This window comes from Hemicordylus capensis, chromosome 6 (genome assembly GCF_027244095.1).
Source record: "Hemicordylus capensis ecotype Gifberg chromosome 6, rHemCap1.1.pri, whole genome shotgun sequence".
In the NCBI taxonomy this organism is placed as follows: domain Eukaryota; kingdom Metazoa; phylum Chordata; class Lepidosauria; order Squamata; family Cordylidae; genus Hemicordylus; species Hemicordylus capensis.
Genome location: NC_069662.1, coordinates 30,982,041 through 31,002,057, shown reverse-complemented (window position 1 = coordinate 31,002,057; position 20,017 = coordinate 30,982,041). Strand labels below are relative to the sequence as shown.

At 46.4% G+C, this 20,017-nt stretch overlaps 1 protein-coding gene across 1 annotated transcript; it reads right to left on the bottom strand.

Moving 5' to 3' along the window:
* Positions 1-8,327: 8,327 nt before the first annotated feature.
* LOC128331150 (olfactory receptor 5A1-like) lies at positions 8,328-9,266 on the bottom strand. Its single transcript, XM_053264501.1, has one exon. The coding sequence runs from the start codon at positions 9,264-9,266 to the stop codon at positions 8,328-8,330; it is 939 nt and encodes a 312-aa protein (XP_053120476.1).
* Between the last annotated feature and the right edge of the window lie 10,751 nt (positions 9,267-20,017).

Below are 20,017 nucleotides of genomic sequence, written 5' to 3'. Positions count from 1 at the left end.
AGCGGTGGGATTCATAACGAAGAAATACCCAGGGCCAAAGCTGTTGCTTTATAATTAACAACTTGTATTTTGCCCAGAAAAATATAGGCATCTAGTGTAACTCCTTCAATACAGGAGTAATATGGTCTCTCCTAGATGACCCAGAGACCAGCCTGGCTGCCACATTCTGAACCAACTGTAGTTTCCGGACTATGTACAAGGGCAGCCCCACATTGAGCGCATTACAGTAATCCAGTCTGGAGGTTACCAGCAGACGTACCTCTGTTTTGAGGTCATCTATCTCAAGAAACGGATGCAGCTGGCATATCAGCCAAAGCTGATAGAAGGCACCTCTGGATACTGCCTCAATCTGGGACATCAGGGAGAGACTTGGATCCAGAAGCACCCCTAGACTGCGTACGTGTTCCTTCTGGAGAAGTGTGACCCCATCCAGTAGCAAGCTAGTTAAGATAGATGGCGCTTTCATATCTGGTCATTCTGTTCCTTGACTTGAAGGTGCTTCTGCTTGACTATGTCTGTGTGGGGAGGGTAGAAATAGATTGGGGCCAAACAAGCCTATCCCTCGAGGAGTGTGGGTGAGAGAAGTCAAACTTGAAAGCATCTGGGACATTTTGAGTTAAAGGGGGATGTATTGGCTTGTATGCAATTGGCAAGTGTGGAATGTACTGTTATCTCAATATAAAAGAGATGTAGAAACTGCTAGAGTGAGCGGCCACACCTAGTGAGCTTTGATTGTTAGCAAACTTTACATACATACATAATATTTATTCGGTCATTTGACCAGCAGTTTTACAAATACAAACATTTCAAACATGAACGAAACATTAGAACGTGTTTTGCAGAGAATATAACAATATTTTGCCACAGTTCTAATTTTAACTTCATCACATAAAGAAAATAAAAACCTCAATAAGACATCATCTTCTTGTCCATTAAGATTTATCAAGAGAGGAGAAAGTAACTTTCCTCTGGCTTCATCATAAAAACTACAATGTAAAAAGGCATGTGCTATTGTTTCAACACAGCCCATGCCACAAGGACAAACACGATTTGCCAGAGGAATTCCTGCATATCTGCCAAACAGGACTGTAGACGGAAGAACATCTAACTTGGCCAGAGTCATGGCTCGTCTATAATATTCAGGAATCGTAACTACCTGAAGATAGAAGGCCAAATTAAATCCACTCAGTTGATCACCCAAGAACAGTCTTTTAGGTATCTTGGAGATTTCATGCTGCAGCTCAATATCCATTAGGTGTTGAATAATTTGGGTACGAGCTCTGTCGTAACCGAGCTCCTGTATAAACTGCAGTGGGTTCAACTCCACCTGGTCTGTTGGGAATTTAATAATAGAGGCAGGTGCTCTAGGAACCCATGCAGGTTTAGACATGCATGTGGGCTGTGTGGGGCTAGACACCCCAGTTCTACCTGCCCGCGGGTGAGGGGGTGGGGTGCAAACCCAGGTAACTGGCAAGGGGGTGGGAAAAAGGGGAACCCCCCTCCACCTGCGGCTAAAGGGGCCCAGCCCAGTTAGGCTGCCAGTCTTGGTGTCATGGTTGTGGGATTACCCGGACAGGGGGCTGTGGTTTTTCTAGGTAAGGGTGTTGTTGAGGGTTTTAGGATACCTTCTGAGTCTAAGCAGGTGGCTTTTATGGCCCAGAACTTGAGTTCTGTGGAGGGTATGGAGGCAGTTGTGGAACATAAGCTAGGTAAGGAGGTTGCGGCTGGGGGAGTTTTGGGCCCCTTCGATCAGCCCCAGTTCCCAAACCTGAGGGTGTCCCCCTTGGGGGTGGTTCCTAAGAAGGCCCCTGGCGAGTACTGCCTCATTCACCACATCTCCTATCCTAAGGGGGGCCTCGGATAACGATGGCATACCCGATGTTTTGTGCTCAGTACGCTATACCTCTTTTGATGAGGCGGTGAAGGTGGTTTGTTCCTGTGGCGTCGGGGCCTTATTAGCGAAATGCAACATAGAATCTGCATTTTGTCTCCTTCCAGTACATCTGGCTGATATTGATCTCTTGGGTTTTTCATTGTGGGGGAAGTTCTGTTTTGATAGGGCCCTCCCAATGGGTTGCTCAGTGTTCTATGCAGCATTTGAGGCATTTAGTAGGGATGTGCAAAAAATTTCGGGCACAGAACGATCTGTGCCCGAAACGAACAATTTCGGGTGATTCGGGGCTGAACCGAATCACCCCCGATGTCCCCCGATATTTTTCGGGCACGAGCCGAATCACCCAAATTTCGGGCATGAAAAATTCGGGTGATTCGGTTCACGGTTGATTTTTGGCGATTTTTTAAAGTTTTAGTGACTTTGGGGCAGTTCGGGGGCATAGCATGGGATCTGGGCAAAAGGAGTGGGGTGGGGTGGTAGTGCCTAATGGGTGCAGGCTACCACCCCAATTTCAGGGGGATTGGGCAAAGGGCTGATTTTTGGTAAATTTCTGAAAATTTCATGTCTTTGGGGCATATTGGGGCAGAAAGTGGGGCCTGGGGCAGAATAGTGGGGTGGGGTGGTATTCCCTAATGGGGGGAGGCTACAACCCCAATTTCAGGGGGTTTGGACAAAGGGCTGATTTTTTGAGAATTTTTGAAGTTTTGGTGACTTTGGGGCAGTTTGGGGGCAGAAAGTGGATCTGCCCCAAAATAGTGGGGTGGAATGGTAGTGCCTAATGGGTGGAGGCTACCACCCCAATTTCAGGGGGATTGGGCAGAGGGCTGATTTTTTGAGAATTTTTGAAGTTTGGGTGTCTTTGGGGCAGATTAGGGGCAGAAAGTGGATCTGCCCCAAAGGAGTGGGGTGGGCTGGTAGATAGTGCCTAATGGCTGGAGGCTACCACCCATCCCCAATTTAAGAGTGATTGGGCAGGGGGTGAATTATGGTGAATTTATTTGTATGAGGTTTGTCTTCATAAGGTGAAGTGTGCTAAATTGATTACTTCCTCATATTATTCATAGTAAAGGAAAGTGTGAAAAAGTGAAAGTGGGGTCATGAGAGTTGTTTAATTGAAAAAAATCTCATTTGCTATGATAGAATGAGAATTCACACCTCAGAACCCTAACCCACCCCACTCCTTTGGGGCAGATCCACTTTCTGGCCCCAATCTGCCCCAAAGACACCCAAACTTCAAAAATTCTCAAAAAATCAGCCCTCTGCCCAATCCCCCTGAAATTGGGGTGGTAGCCTCCACCATTAGGCACTACCACCCCACCTCACTCTTTTGGGGCAGATCCACTTTCTGCCCCCAAACTGCCCCAAAGTCACTAAAACTTCAAAAATTCTCAAAAAATCAGCCCTTTGTCCAAACCCCCTGAAATTGGGGTGGTAGCCTCCGCCCATTAGGGACTACCACCCCACCCCACTATTCTGCCCCAGGCCCCACTTTCTGCCCCAATATGCCCCAATATGCCCCAAAGACATGAAATTTTCAGAAATTTTCCAAAAATCAGCCCTTTGCCCAATCCCCCTGAAATTGGGGTGGTAGCCTGCACCCATTAGGCACTACCACCGCACCCCACTCCTTTTGCCCAGATCCCATGCTATGCCCCCGAACTGCCCCAAAGTCACTAAAACTTTAAAAATTCACCAAAAATCAGGATTTTGCCCAATCCCCCTGAAATTGGGGTGGTAGACTCTACCCATTGGGCACTACCACCTCACCCCAAAATTTTGCCCCTGGGCCCCTTTTTACCCCCCCCGAATCGATTCGGATTCGGATTAAATCCGAATCCGAACCGAATCAAGGGTGATTCGGGTGACCCAGATTCGGGCACAAAACAGAACAGGGGTGATTCGGTTCGGGTCCGAGCCGAATCACCCGAAATCCCGAATTGCACACCCCTAGCATTTAGTACATTTTTGGAGTGGGCACTGAGGAAGCGGGCTGGCATACAGTGCACAGTGCATTTATTGGATGACTTTCTGTTTATAGGCAAGGCAGGGTCTCCTGAATGCCACCATTTATTGAGCTGTTTTACCCAGTTAACCCAGGAGTTGGGGTCCCTTTGGCATGGGATAAGACCAAGGGCCCCTCCACCCAGCTGTCCTTTCTGGGGACTGAGCTGGATACCGTGGCCTGCTGCTCCCGCTTACCTCAGGACAAGCTTCTGGTTTTGCTAGAGTTGCTTGGGACCATGGGGCGTGCACAGAAAGCCACGCTTCAGGAGCTGCAAGTAGTAGTGGGGCACCTTAATTTTGCTTGTAAGGGGGTGGCACCCAGTCGTGCCTTTTTAAGGCTCCTGTGTGACTTAATGACGGGGCTCGGGTCCCCCCACCACAGGGTATGCATTACTTTGGGCATCTGCAAAGACCTGGCAGTGTGGGAGAACTTTTTGAGGAGCTTTAATGGGGTTTCCTTTTGGAGGACCGAGCAGCTCTTGGATGCTGATCTACAAGTACATTATGACGCTGGAGGGGGTGTGGGTTTTGGAGTTTATTTTAGGGGTAGATGTTGCGCGGTGCGTTGGCCGCAGGACTGGGCAGATAGGGATGTGACACGGGACCTGACCTTTTTGGAGTTTGTTCCTATTGTTGTGGTCGTGCACCTGTGGGTGCCAGAGCTGGCCAACGCCACTGTGCATTTTTGGTGTGACAATCAGGCAGTAGTGCATATTGACAATGCCAGACCTCTTGGTCGGCATGCACCATTGGCTTTTGCAGGTTTTTGTGCTCTGCTTTCTCTGTTTTAACATTCTTTTTGTGGCATGGCATGATCCTGGGCTTCAGAATAACATAGCCAATGCCCTGTCTCATTTTCTGGTGGACAGGTTCAGAGAGCTAGTGCCAGACGCTTTGTCGGAGCTGGAGCCGATGCCAGAAGCCCTGTGGCAGCTTGGCAAATAGAAGCTGGGTGGGTTATTGAGGTCTTGCTAGCACCCAGCACCAGGGTTGGCTATACGGCTAAGGTAGTAGCCTTTTCTGTTTTTACGTGTCACCATGGTCTGTCTGAGGACTGGCCAGTACCAACAGCTCATATAATGCATTTTTTGGTTCATTTACACAATGCAGGCAGGGCAGTTTCAACTTTATCAGGTTATATGTCTGCACTGTCATTTGCAGCTCAGGCTAGGGGGTCCCAGACAACACAGGTGATTGCAGTGTTCGTCGTATGCTGGAGGGGTGGGCTCGGGGGCTCCCCAAGTGTTCAGATCATAGGCGGCCTTTAACTTTTGAGTTGGTGGCCATGTTAGTGGGGAGGTTTCAATCTGTTTGTAGTTCCGAGTGGGAGGTGGTCTTGTTCCAGGTTGCCATGTTAGTTTCCTTTTTTGGCACGTTTCGGCTGAGCGAAGTGTTACCCCGCACTGGGCGTGCATCTAGAGAATGCTGTCTTCAATTTGGGAATGTGCAGCTGATGAGGAGGGAAGCTCAACTGCTCCTGCAGTCTTCAAAGATGGACCCAAGGCCTTTAGGGCATGTTGTGTGGCTTGCTGCAGCCAAGGATCACAGGGTTTGCCCTGTTGATGTGCTTTGGCGCTATTTGGCACTGTGGCCTAGCTCTAAAGGATGCCTCTTTAAGCACAAGGATGGTGGCCCACTGACCCAGTATCAATTATGGTCTGTGCTAAAGAAGGTGCTCTCCTCCCTAGGGGAACCAGTGCATGAATTAGGTTACACTCCTTTAGGATAGGGGCTGCCACTACAGCCAGCCAGCTGGGCTTGCCCAAAGCAGATGTTAGATGGATCAGCCGCTGATGATCCAGGATGTTCTTGTGCTATGTGTGTTAGGGCCTGGGCTTTCCCAGCTGATGCTGCGTACATGGTGCACTATGTTGCTTGGTGTCCAGCAGTGGTTGGTGTTCTTCAAGTGTTTATTTTCTTGGCCGGTGCTGGCGGGGCAGCTGCTCCTGTTCGAGTCCTCATCTACGGCCACTTGTTGGTCTTCTGGGCTTTCAAGAGGGCCAGCACTTCCCAGATTGGGACCCAACTGGGTCCGGGTCAGCGCTCCTGCATTTACTGGCTGGGGATGTGGGGGATGCTTTGGTCTCAATTGCTCTCTGTGTTGGGGGGTTACTTTGCTAGGAGGCACCCTCCCAAGATTTTGGTGTTCCATTTGGGGGGGAATGATTTGAGTCAGCAGACCGGGATCTCCATCATCTTGCAGGCCTCCTCAGATTTTGCAGTCTTGAAGGATTGGATACCTGGGGTTCGTATAGCATGGGTTCAGTGGCTGCAGCGCTGTGTTTGGTGCAGGACCCGCAGTTTAAGGGATGTGGAGCGGGCATGGCGTAAAGCCTCGGCCTCCATCAGTAGGTCGGGTGGTCATTTTTCAGCCTGGCCTAGTTCATTCCCAGCCACTGTTATTCCGGCCTGATGGGGTGCATTTGTTGGTTCAAGGGTGTGACTTATATTTGGCCAATTTGAGGAGGGGACTTGTCTTGGTGTTGGAGGATCTTGGGGCTGGTAGGTTAAGCTAGGCTAACCTCCCTGGGTGGCAGGGACAGTGCGGGCTGGGGGTTAGCTAAAGGGATTTAACATCAGTGAGCACCCTTGGGCAGTTAAATAGGTTCGGTGGTCAGTCGCTCCCTTGTGGTTTGTGTGGCCCTGGGAGGATGGTTGGCCATGGAGCCGGATCCAGGACTTTGCAAATCCTAAGGCTTGGTGGTCCAGGAGGTGTGAAGCCCTGGAAATGCCCAGACCCCGTGGGGTTGACTGTGAAGGGACAGAAGTGGGTTTTCCACCTGTTTCTTTCCAGAGTCAGGGTGTGTCACCCATTTAGGGCAAGGGCTATGACTGGGGAGTCTGAACCCTGCCTTGATAGGCCCGCATGGTCATGGTGGGTGGAGTGTTTCCCTCATATTGTCTGCTGCTCAAGTCAATTAAATAATTTATACCCAACACTTGTGTCTGTGTCTTCTTGGGCTAGGGTCTGGTGACAATGTTAAGTATGCTAGACTTATGGTAAAGCTCAGTTCTACTCCACTGCCTGAGAAGACTCGTGTAATTTAGATATCTCTCGTTCTCTCGTTCTCTCTCTCTTTTAAAAAAAAGGCAATTCTCAGATAAAACAGCTTTTGGTTTAAGAGCAGACATACGCACCTTTAAGGACATTATAGTAGCACACTGACTCTTTCCTTTTCTAATTTGGGTAGAAAGAAAAGCATATTTCTATTTATGTTAAGGGAATTCTGTCCTACCTTTGAGGCACAAAGGTCTGAAACATATAGAGTATATGGCTTATAGTATCCTTCAGGCCAATGGAGGGTCCTTGATCTCTTGCCCTCCCCCTGCCCTTCATCTCTTGCTGCAGCCTGGTGAAAATAGCTTCAAGAGAACAAAGTTTAACTTGGAGAACAGGAACCAGGTATCAGTCAGTCCTTCTCAGGCCAATGAAGGAGGTCTTGCTATCTTGGCTGAACATGTGGAGGGGAGCAAGTTTGAGAGGGAGGATGCTGAAAGGGACACAAGAATGGGGTCAGATGAGCATTGTAACATATATCAATTTCATCATGAGGTGCACAGGAATAATTTAGGGAAGGGAAGAGATAGGTACTACATTTATGATTAAATATGTGTAGTATTTGCCTTTTCTACTGAATCGGTGGCTCTAATTTTGTTTACGATCATTTAAATCAGTATGAATTAAAAACATTAACAAACTCAAGTTTACTCTTAGCAAAGCAACAAGATTTCAAAAATACTCAGTTTTAATTTGTCGATTCAATGTCATCACCAACATTTATTAAGGTCCACAACCAGCCAGTAATTACAACAATCAACAGTTACAGGAAGTTACAACTTAAAGTACTTTAATAACATTAAATGATACTAGAACTACCAACCTGCCACCCAATAACAAATATACCTTACACAGCATAAGGGATAACCAATTGTTTCCTAATAATGCAGGCAGTAGGATAGAATTTATTTATTTGTCAAATTCGTACATCTCCCCAAACTTTCATCTGTGGGTGGTCAACCACAACATAAATTTAGCCACACAATAGGTAGTCTCAGCATCAGAATCAGAAAGAAAGAGATTTAATTATAATCATCCAGCTTGCCTGGATAGTGTAACAAAATGGAACCAATAAGAAGAGGATGTATATCTTTATAAAATATACAGTAAAGTAATACATGCTTCACTGACTCAATCATGCCTGAACAGAAGGAGAAGAGCCGTTGGGAATATGGAGTACAGCAAAATCTTCCCTCCAAAACAGCCAAAGGTAAAACGTTGAAATGGGCCAGAGTAAACGCAAGGCAGAACATAGAAAGAGTAAGTTTATATAAATAATTAGATGGGGACAAGATTTGTCTAGAATTCAATACAACCACACAGTGTGTAATTCACCAATGCACTGATTGATTGCCCTAACAGTCAACCATTTTACAAAATATGAGAAATCAGTGGTGTATACCTCATAATTTTTTTAATGGCTTCTTTCACTTCCCTGGTTTTCAGGCTGTAGATAATGGGGTTCAGCATGGGGGTTGAAATGCTATATTGGACAGAAAAGAATTCATCTGCAATGACTGAGGAGGCCGAGTTAGGCCTCATATACCTAAAGCAGCCAGTGCCATAATACAAAACCACAACAATGAGGTGGGAGCTGCAGGTGGAGAAGGTTTTCCGTTTAGCTTCTGCTGAATGCATCTTCAGCACTGTAGAGACAATGTGGATATAGGACACCAGAATAATGAAGAATGAGGAACCTACCATTGCACTACCTGTAATGAAAAACGTAATCCTGCTTATGAAAGTTTCTGAGCAGGATAAGGCAAGCAACGAAGGGAGCTCACAGCTGAAATGTCTGATAATGTTTTGACCACAGAACTTTAGCTTCAGTACAGGCAGTGTATTTACTAATCCATGTATGAAACCTATTGCCCAGGCACCCCCCACCAGCCCTCTACAAAAGGCAGCCTTCATGATTTGTGCATAATACAAAGGCTTACATATGGCAGCATATCGGTCGTAAGCCATTGCTGCAAGGAGAAAAATTTCCGTGCAGCCTGTGAGAAAGATAAAAAACGTCTGGACCATGCAGCCACTGTATGAAATTGTCCGGCTTGTAACTAAGTTCATTAAGACCTTTGGCACACTGACTGAAGAGAAACAGACATCAAGAAAAGACAGATGACCCAAGAAGAAGTACATGGGGCTGCGGAGGTGACTGTTGCCCCTTATTACCATCATAATCACAATATTTCCCATTAGGGTTACCACATATATAAACAAAAACACCAAGAAGAGGCAACTCTGGACTGGTGGGCTGTATGAAAACCCAAGGAGCACAAAATAAGTCACTGTGGTCAGATTTTCCATTTTTCTTTTCAGCAAAAGTGTATACTGCAAGAAAAAAGAAATTACCATGAAGTCAAACAGAGGGTATGGGTTAATCTGTGTGATAGTTCATCCCCTAGAAAGCTAGCCCAGTTTTAACCCAAAATGCTCCTCTCCTCTCCTCTCCTCTCCTCTCCTCTCCTCTCCTCTCCTCTCCTCCACAAATTTCCCCTTCAGCTCCATTATCCTCTTTCCTTTCAGATCTAGGAAGTCTTGGAAGAGGAGAGGGAATTGCTCACTACTAGGTGCAGCCGAGCAAAGAGATTGGAGGACAGGATGGCAAGGCTTCCGGAGAGGAGGAAGAGGAGGGAGAAGATGGCAGGTTAGGTGGTGGTGAGTATAGTTTGCAGGGAGGGTATTTGGCTCCCCATCTCAGGTACTCAGTGTCTCTCTTGGGGTACAATTTTTATGAGAAAGCATGCACTGTGTCCAAGTGGCATCACATGTTTTGGAGAGTTATCTGCCTGAAGTAGAGATGTCTTTCTTAGAATCGTAGACTTTTATGATCCACTTCTTTCATCTTATCTTATATTTTAGTTCACTTCCTGACCTTTTTGTACACTGGTGGGATTCAAATGCAGAAGAGTGTGGCGTAAGTGTACAGAATGTGTGACTGCCTATAATCTTCCTTTTTTAGTATATTCAGAGATTTCACCACTTGATTTAGAAGTCGGACTTCATAGAACTGAGAACAGAATTCTGCAAGAGATGTACACCATATATACAGGAGATTGTGGTTGGCAAGTCATCAAGCTCTGTTTGTGGAGTGTGATTAAAATCACACTGAAGTCTACTGTGTTGGAGACAATATATTCCCCTTTAAAGTTAAAGAGTGGATAGCTATTGAGCATCCATCTAGTTTAAGAATATTCATCACTGTTCCAGATGCAAACAAACCAGCTGCCTATTACTCATTCATCCTATCTATTGCTTATCATGTTTCCTATTCAAGCCAGACATCTACTATCTATTCTGGACTCCCATTCTGTCAACCTGTCTTATTTGTTCAACAGCTTGCACAGCAAATTGATACTTTTTTTCCTTTCTCCCCTTGCTCTCCAAATTTTGGAAGAGAGACAATATTTTTTCAGAAACCTCTTTATTGCCAGTAAACTTACCTTAAACTGTTTACACTCTGATTCTCAACTTGGTTTGGTCTGTATAAAATTCCTTCATACATATGAATGCAATCAAAAGAATGAGGAATATTGTTTTCACAGCTTATTTCTCCTTTAATCTCCCTCCCAGCCCTCTTTCTAGATACTTAAAGAAAGAAACTTATACCTTCCTGAAGTAAAGATCAACTGGATTCCTGAGAAGACTTATTTCATTTTATAATGCTATTTGTCCCTGGATGCAAAGTGTATACAGAATAAAATTTAAAATACAAATTAATATCCTGGGATTCCATCTGAAATATTTAATTGTTTCCTTTGGGGAAAATTATTTAAACAGTAATAAAGCATCCAGCCAGAGGAAAGGCATAGTCTTTCTATAGGAAACTAATTTCCTCTATCAGGAATAATGCATTTCAGGCAAGATATTTACTACATGAGTGGCATTTTGTGATAGCCCTGTGACCTGCAATGATTCATCAGGCAGAAAATCCACAGGAGCATCTAGAAGAAGTGATGGGGGAAGCTGCACCTGTTAAATGTTTCCCTGGATTTTCCCCTCCTCAGCCCATCTTGAGCTGAAAAAACCTATTAATTATTACTATTAAAATTACCAGTAAATCTATAGTGAGATATATGGGTTACTAGTGAACTAAACCATGCTTAATGAGTTAATATTCATTACATGAGAAGTTGCCATCAGTGCTGGGAATTTTGAGATGCTACAACTTCCATTAAGCTACTCTTGGATGGGAGAACTTCTCATTGTAGGTGAGAGTTGCATGCCCTTCCACTGGGGCAGGGGGTGGGGCAGAGGCGTAACTATAGGGGGGCAGGGGGGGCACGTGCCCCGGGCGCCATCTTTTCTGGTCACGTGGGGGGCGCCGCCATGACAAAATATATATATATTTTTGTTTTGTTATTTTTTTGTTAATACAAATGTTTCCTGCTCCGTGCAGCAGCGCTGCAGCAGTCAAGGGAGCGCGTCGGCGCCCCCTCCCCCATGAGCGGTCCCTTCCGTGCCCCCCGCGCCCCCCCATTGCTTTGCTGTTGCCTGGCGGCCAGTCAGTGGCCTGGCTTGGCGGTGGCGGCGGGCGCTTGTGAGGAAAAACCTAAGTATAATGTAGTATGTTGGGGGCGTGGGGGGGGGCGCCATTTCAGTGCTTGCCCCGGGCGCCGTTTTCCCTAGTTACGCCTCTGGGGTGGGGGATCAGTGTTCATAGAAATAAAATATCCCAGGGAGAGATCTAGATGGATTCTTGTCACTTAAATGCTATTTTACTATATGTACAGATTCTACTCTGCTCCACCCCGACTGCACAAAAGGAGCTTTCCACATGACAATTTGGTGTCTTTACATGTCAGGAAATGTTTTACCATTACTCTGCTGTTCTTGAGAGAACATAAGTTGCAGTTTTGCATAGAGAAATTGGGAGTAATTCCAGCTATTTCAGCATTCAATATATGAGCATAAACACTCATAAGATCATAAGGAGAGCTCCGTTGGATGCTTTCAGGCCTATCTTGTTGAGCATCCTGTTTCACTCAGTAGTCCACCAGATGCCTCTGAGAAGCCCACAGGCAAGAGGTGAGGGTGTGTGCAGGAATAAGGCACAAACCACTTCCGGTATTGTGGATAAAGAGGCGGTTCCCACGATCAGTGGGAACTGCCTAGATGGGGCTTGCGAGGAGAGCGGGCTTAGCCCGCTCTTCTCACAGACGACCTGTCAGTCAGCTGTGGGTGGCCAAACCGGCCACCCACACAACTGCCAGCCACGATACGGAGCCAGCAGGGGCTTGCGGCCCCCCAGAAGTTCCAGCATGCCCTGTGTGATTGCACAGAGCATGCTAGAGAGATCTTCGAGCCAGGAGGCTGCATTTAGCCTCCCCACAGGGGGTTTCCTCATGAGTTGCTGTGGTGTGGACCCGCGCTGTGGCAACTCACAATTAAAAAAGAGGGGTTAGCAGAGCACTTGCTCCCCTAACCTCGGCTAAGGGGAGGGTTGTTTTAGCAGATGACCCGCTTGAAAACAACTGGGCTCGGCTCCCTTAGCCCACTTTTTGGTGATTGTGAGAATCACCTCAAAATGTGTTAGAATGCTGGTTGGTTGGGCCAAAGTTCATGCCTGTGTTTTGTTTTGGTTTCACATTTAGAATATCAGTTGACAGTTGGGTTTTGGAGGGAAAGGATATGATCAAAAATGAAAGGAAGCTTGAATTGTTCTAATTGGGTGGTTTGAAAAACTTGGGGGGCAAAAATATGTATATAGAGAGAGTATGAGAGAGTCAGTCCTCAGGAGAGGCCTGGAAGAAGTTAGATTCCTGGCGAAAGTCAGTGTGCAGTTTGGAAAAGAGGAGGGAGGATCTCTCTGAAGACATAACTGATGAACTAGAGCTGAGGAATTGCTAGCAGAGGTGGAGAGAATCAGTGCTGGGGCTGTAAGAAGAGCTGTAATCACAAGAAGAACCAGGCTGGGTTGAACCTTATGCCTTATTTTATAGAAGAATTCTCCCTCATGCAGGTGTGGGAGAAGCCTAGTTTTACGAAAAGTTACCTTAAAAGTGTTAGTAATTATTATAAATGTGTAATATTTGTTATTTAACACCTATATTAATTTAAACTTTTAAATTAGTAGTTGGTTAGTATTTTGTTAGTATGATTAGTTAGAGACCAAAATATTTATCTCTCACATTTATCTCTCAGAGAAATGTGCTATCCCTTTGCTAATAATCCTCCTCTCTACTAAACTGTCCCTCTTGATATTAACCCCCTCCTGCCATTACAGGAACTCCACTCACACATACCTCACACATAGGTCTAGAATTCACAGGTACCTGCTAGAGAGTAAACAGATGTGTGTAAAGAGATTTGAATAGTAATTGGCTTCACCTGCTTGTTGGCAGGACCTTAAAGTGCGCTCTCATAAGTCCACAGAACTCCCTCTCTAAAGGTGATGCCTCCAGAGTGCTGAGGCATCAGTGGAGGGAAACGTTATCAGCCATGCTTATTCTGCCTGTCTTCCTTCCTGTTGGCTTGCATCTCCAGGCTGAGATTGCATTTATTTATTTATTTATTTATTTATTTAACACATTGATTTTTTTAAACACATTTCCATACCACCCAAAACTTATGTCTCTGGGTGGTTTACAACAAGATAAAAACAAAAGTAAAACATTAGTTACAAACACAAAAAAAAGAAATTTAAAACACAACCATTTAAATGTTTTAAAAACAATATTCTAAAACAACATTAAAAACAATTAAAACAATATCAGTTAAATGCCTGGGTGAACAGATGCATCTTTAAAGACTTTTAAAAAGTTGTCAGAAATGGGGAGGCTCTTATTTCACTAGGGAGTGCACTCCTAAGCCTCGGGGCAGCAACAGAGAAGGCCCTTCGCTGAGTTGCCACCAGACGAGCCGGTGGCAAATGCAGACGGACCTCTCCTGATGATCTCAATGTGTGGCCATATTGGCCAGGGGCCTTGATGGGCGCGGGGCTAGCATGGCTGCTCCAGCAGCTCTCCGCCCCAAACATTCTGTCCAGCATTTGCTTTCATTCAGAGAGGAGCTCGTTTGTGCAGCTCTTCCAGTTACCAGGCGGCCTGAGGCGTGATAGCACACCTGCCTGCAGGCTTGGCAGCAGCATGGAGGAGGCAGCGGTGGCGGTGGAGCTCTAAGGAAGTTCCTTCGATTGGTGCGGTGGCACCCCGGTTTGAGGCTTCAGCCCAGTTGCTTGCAGACCATGGGGGCCAAATAAAGGGGAGAGCCTCCAGTGGGAGGGCTGGCCAGGGCCGCGGCCTGATGGTGCAAGGGCCAGGGAGGCCCATGGGTGCAGCAGCCCACTGTGGTGGGCTGTATAGGCTTTTGCTTTGGTGCAGGTGGGCAGAGGCACAGAGGGGGTGACAGCCTCTTGGGTGATGTGCCTGGCCTATTCCTAGGGCGTTTGGGGGCCCTTAAGGATTGCAGAGGGTGCCCCCCATTTTTCCTTGGGTGATAAGCTGCGTGACTGGGGGCTTTGGCCTTAAGACACTATGACTGAGCCTTAGAGGCTCCTGGGCTCATGTTCCATGTGGTATTAGGTTTCCTAACGGAAGACCTTTACCGAAGTTTCTTTTGGCCTAATTTTGCAGCAGAGGGTACTTGCTGATTCTTAAGAGTCAAGTGGAAGAATTTGGTTTGGGTTATTGTTCGTGGTGTGCAATGTGAAATGCTAGTGTGCTGAGTAAGTGTTCTATCAGAGTTTGCAATTGCTGTTCCCAATACTAGATAAGTGGCCTGCCTTGCAGGGTGGTTGTGCAGTAAAACATAATCCCACATGCCGCCTGGGGGTGCCCTGGATCAGAGCAAAGATAAGTGCAGAAGGATAGCTGGCCCTGAGGTAGCTGGCATGCATTGCAGCCTTTTGCTAAGCAGGGTGTACCCTGGTTTGCATTTACAAGTGAGGCTGCAGGTCAGGTTTTGTGCCTCTGGCTACAGTTAATTGAGTGGGGCCTGCCCTGGTTGCATATGGGTGAGAGACTAGAAGGGTGGGCATTGTAGGATGTTCCCCCTCTGGGGGATGGAGCCACTCTGCGGGGAGCATGCAGGTTCCAAGTTCCCACCCTGGCAGCATCTCCAAGATAGGGGTGAGAAGACTCCCGCATGCAACCTCGGGGAAGCTGCTGCCAGTCTGTGAATGCAATACTGAACTTGATAGATCAATGGTCTGACTCAGTATGTGGCACCTTCCTATGTTTCTATGAGGAAGTTAGCTTAAGGAGGGGACAATTTTATTTTATTTTATTTTATTTTATTTTATTTTATTTTATTTTATTTTATTTGTGAGCTGGAAACCAAGTACAATGGTTTCAGGAAACAAAAGGCATTCTTTTGCCTGTAAAGAAGGCGCAAGTTCCACAGAGATAGGCCTGGCTATCATGTCTACAGGGATAACTTCGTTTCCGGGTCCAATTCAAGGTGCTGGTTTTGACCTTAAAAGCTCTGAACGGTTTGGGGCCGGGGTGTTTGAGGGACGGCCTGCTCCCAAGGGTTGCTGCCCGCTTGATGAGGACATCTGAGGGGGCCATGCTCCGGATGCCGACAATGAGGGAGGCCCGGCTGTCGTGCACTCGGGACAGGGCCTTCTCTGTTGCTGCTCCTAGACTCTGGAATGCTCTCCCAGTGGCCATTCGTTCCTCAGACTCCATCACGGCTGTTAGAAAGCTTTTAAAGACTTGGCTTTTTACCCAGGCTTTTACATAATCGTCTTTTACTGCTGCTTCTGTGTGTTTTTATCTGTTGTCTTGTTTTTTATGCTTGTTTGATATGATTTTAGCTTGGTGTTTTTATTGCTTGTTTTTATTGCTTTTATTGTATGTTTTAATTTTTGTAAACCGCCTTTAATGAAAGGCGGTATAGAAATGTAAAAATAAACAAATAAATAAACTCAGAGGCTTCAGAATGCAAGGGGAAGGTTAATGAGTGATCGGGACAAGTTGCTTGGCCACTCTAAAGACATAGCACAGCCAGTCTGTACAGACAGTAGTGGGCTGGTGGGCCTGACTCCATATGGGGCAGTTTCCATGCTGGGAACGACAACTGTGGTTAGCGTCAAAGGCAAGAGGGCAGGGTCTTGGCTGGCATCTGGCTGACTGGGGTTGTGATTTTACCCTCAGGAGTAACCAGCAGAGCTAAGGCAGAGCACACACTCCAGTTCCAGGGCAGTTGGTGGAGTCTAGTTATTGCATATATTTGAAGAAAACACATGGGGATCGTTCTAGAACTAAATTCCAAGCATTTGGGGGTGAAGTACATTTGGGATGGGAAAGGCTAATCCTAATCTAAAGAACTACATAGGGAATAGATAGGGAGAGAGGGAGAGAGAGAGAGAGAGAGAGAGAGGGAGATGTTTCCATGGGCTCTCTAGGAGGAAAGGAGGGGGTGTGACACACCAGGAAATACCTGGGGAAATATCAGAGGTCATAGAACAACAACAGGGAGCCCCTTACTCACTATCACTGCGCTCAATGCCCCTGCAGTATGCTCTGAATCATGTAGCAGAAACCTGGACCAGGACATTGGATCGGAGGTGGGGGCGGCCTTTTGAGACAGACAAGCCTGGACCCACAACAATGACGATGGACCCACTGGTGGTGCAGATGGGCCCACGCCTTAACATAGGCAACTGAGGGGGTGGCCTCATCTCCAGTGCATCTGGCTGGGCAAGTATCCCCTGGGTTTTCTGGTGCCATGGGCCCACAGCCCCAGGGGCTTCCCCCAGGTTCTTGAGTATGGGATGCAGGTGCGCTGGGGCAGCTTACACCATACAGCTCAGGTGACCCGGTACACAAATGCTATTTTCCACCCTGTTCAGGGACTCCCCAGGCAGTTAGCTTAGAAATTGGGATGGACATAGAGGGTTGCCTTACACCAGTGTTGATCCAGTTGATATATTGCATCCTTTCTTTAAACTGCCTGTCATGTAGCATGAGGGGAGGCTCACATCCCTACATTAATGCATTTCCATAAACCAGAGCTTAGTTTGGTATCAGCCCAGTGATTAACTGGATAATACACTTAGGATAAGGAGCCAAAAAGGGTTGTTAAATATTGGAAGCATGCAGCCCTGGCTTGGTGTCCACTGAAGTGATAAGTAATAGAAGGACCACATCCATTTTGTAATGGACATTCTTGCCATTGTGATGGAGTTCTTGCTTTTAAGCTAAGCATCACTGAGGGTTTCTTCCCTTTTAATAAATGTTGCTTTATAGGAGCTCAATATGCAAACACGGGGGAAAATTATGTCCACTGTCCCTGTAATTCCATCTGGACCCATCATAAACTGCATGGTTGGACGGATGGCATTGATGAGAGGTGGGAAGCAGGTCAGCAACCTACAGAGGTCAGACACTTCAAGATTAGCTCATCTATGCCTCACATTGCCTGAATGGGGGTAGGGGGTGCGAGGAGGTGGATATTAAGCTGCATCCATTCTCAGCACTGCCAGTGCTTAGCAGCGTTCTTAATTAAGCAGGTAACATTGCCTGCCAGGTATCATTTCGGCACTGGGAGGGATACCATGTCTGTCTCACATTGGGAGGCTGCTAGACTGATGGCCTATACACCCTACCCCTGAGGGATGGCACTGAGTGCTGGCACTCTTTGGATGTGCTGCCTTCACCTGCTTCTGCTGTTGTGGATAGAGAAATTTCTTGTATAGCAAGAGTGTTTTTCAGGGTCAACCTACTCCCATTGCTGTGGCAGTTAGCGAGCTCTCGGGAGCAACAGCTTTTAAAGGTTTGGCATAGAAATTCAGGTAATTAAGCTACACTATGGTATTCAAGGTGGTCAATGATAGGAAAGGTGTTGTACCTAAATTTTGGCTGCCTGGGCGGCGCAGAGAGTGACCCATAAAGGCATGGTGCTCAGAGAGAGGGATGGAGGCATTTTGGGGTAGAAGCAGAGTGCGAGCTTGAGTACTTTCTTTTGTAGAGGGGTCACAGAGGCATGTATAGACATGGAGGAGGAGAAGCCCCTAAACTAGCCGACCATTCCTCATGCCCCTCTTGGTCGTTAGGGCTATGGGGCGGAATGGTGGGAGCAGGGATTCAACGGTTGTAATCCCTGCGTGGCCCGTCACTGAGGCGGGACTGCTTAAGCAGTGTTAGCTAGGTTTATTTTGGGTGAACTTGATCTTGGACATCAGGGATTCTATGATAGCAAATTAGAGTGGATTCATGGTGTCTCATTGAAAATCTCATTTGCTATCATAGAATCTACACTCAGATTACCTCAGAAACAACAGAACCCTGTACCCCATGGGTTAGAAACCCATGGGGGTGGTTGGCACCCTATGTGCACTACACCACCACTTGCTCTGGGCCACCCCAGCACCCCCCAAGTGCACTTATGGGGCTGCTGAAAGCTCCATTATACCTTATGAGGAAAAACCTTAAAGACGCGTAAACTTCAACAATTCACCAAAAATCAGCCTCTGCCCAAATCCTTTGAAAAAATTCAGGTAGCTTCCTTGCCCCTACCCGACACTACCACCAACCCCACACCTCTCTAGGCCACCCCTTTCCCCCCGACGTGAAGCGATACACCCTCCATTATACCTAATGGGGGGCAACCTTAAAGACGCGTAAACTTCAGAAATTCACCAAAAATTAGCCCTCTGCCCAATCACTCTGCAATTGGGGTGGTAGCCTCCACCCATTGAGCACTACCACCCCACCCCACTCTTCTGCCCCAGATCCCACTTTCTGCCCCCAATCTGCCCCAAAGACACTAAAATTTTAAAAATTCACCAAAAATCAGCCCTTTGCCCAATCCCCTTAAATTTGGGTGGTAGCCTCCACCCACTCGGCACTACCACCCCACCCCACTCTTTTGGCCCCAGGACATGTTTTTTTAATCTGAATCAATTGAGATTTGGATTCGGATTAATTCGGATCCGAATCGAATCAGGGGTGATTCGGATGGGCAATATTCAGATTCAAAACAGAACGGGGGTGTTTCGGTTTGGATCCAAATCAAAACACTGAAAATCCGAATTGCACACCCCTAGATGATTTGCAATGGAACCTTCTTCAGGAATTCACAAATCCTAGGGCTGAGCAATCTGGGGTGTGTGAAGGCCTAGAAGTGTCCAGACCCTTCTGGAGTTGACTATGAAGAGAAAGGAGTGGGTTTTTACTTGCTTACTTCCAGAGTCCGAGTGTGTCACCGATGCAAGGCACAGGGAAGGACTGTGAAGTCTGAACCCAGTCTTTTCAGGTCTGCACTGTCTGGGGGGAGTGCTTACCCTCCTACAGTCCACTAACTCAAAATATTTGATTAATAAAGTTGTGGCCCTTTATACTCACTATTTGGTTGTCAGTGACTTCTTGGACCTAGGGTCTGGGGACAATGGACCTATATTCTGAGTCAGTATATAGCAGTTCCCTATGTTCCTAACATTTTTATTGCTCTCATCACACCATTCTTTTCCTGTATCCCCTTTATTTTAAATGAGTTTTCTTTTATATTTTGAAACTACAAACTACTTGTCCCAATCCAGTTATTTTTTTTGTCCAAACGTTTGCACAAATTAAAACTGGTGGAGCTGACCCCTTTAAGAACCAATTCCCCACAACGTCCAAACATTGGGGTGCTGACCAAACACCTCTGGCCAGTTCCATTGACACCTACCACAATCCAAATGGCTGGAAGTTTTCACTGCCTCGACCTTGACATCATGCTGGCAGTTCAATTTTTTTAAAAAATCTATCGATTTATTTAATTTATATACTGCCTAACTCCAAAGGACCTAGGTGGTTTATAAAAACAAACACAATAAAAACAGAATAAAACCAATGATTAAACAATTAAAATTTGAAACATTCAAAGGTTATCACAATTACAAAATTTAAACATCAATGAAAAGTTTAAAACATTCAGAGATTATTAAAAGCCTGGCTGAGAAAGTGTGACTTAAGGGCTCTTTTAAAGGCTGGTAAAGACGTTAAGCCACAAATATCTATAGGGGGTGCATTCCCCAGCCCAGGAGCGCTCCCAAGTCACCACCAGATGACCTGGCAGTATACGGAGGTGGACCTCTCTTGATGATCTTAATGTGTGGTGGGAATCATGCA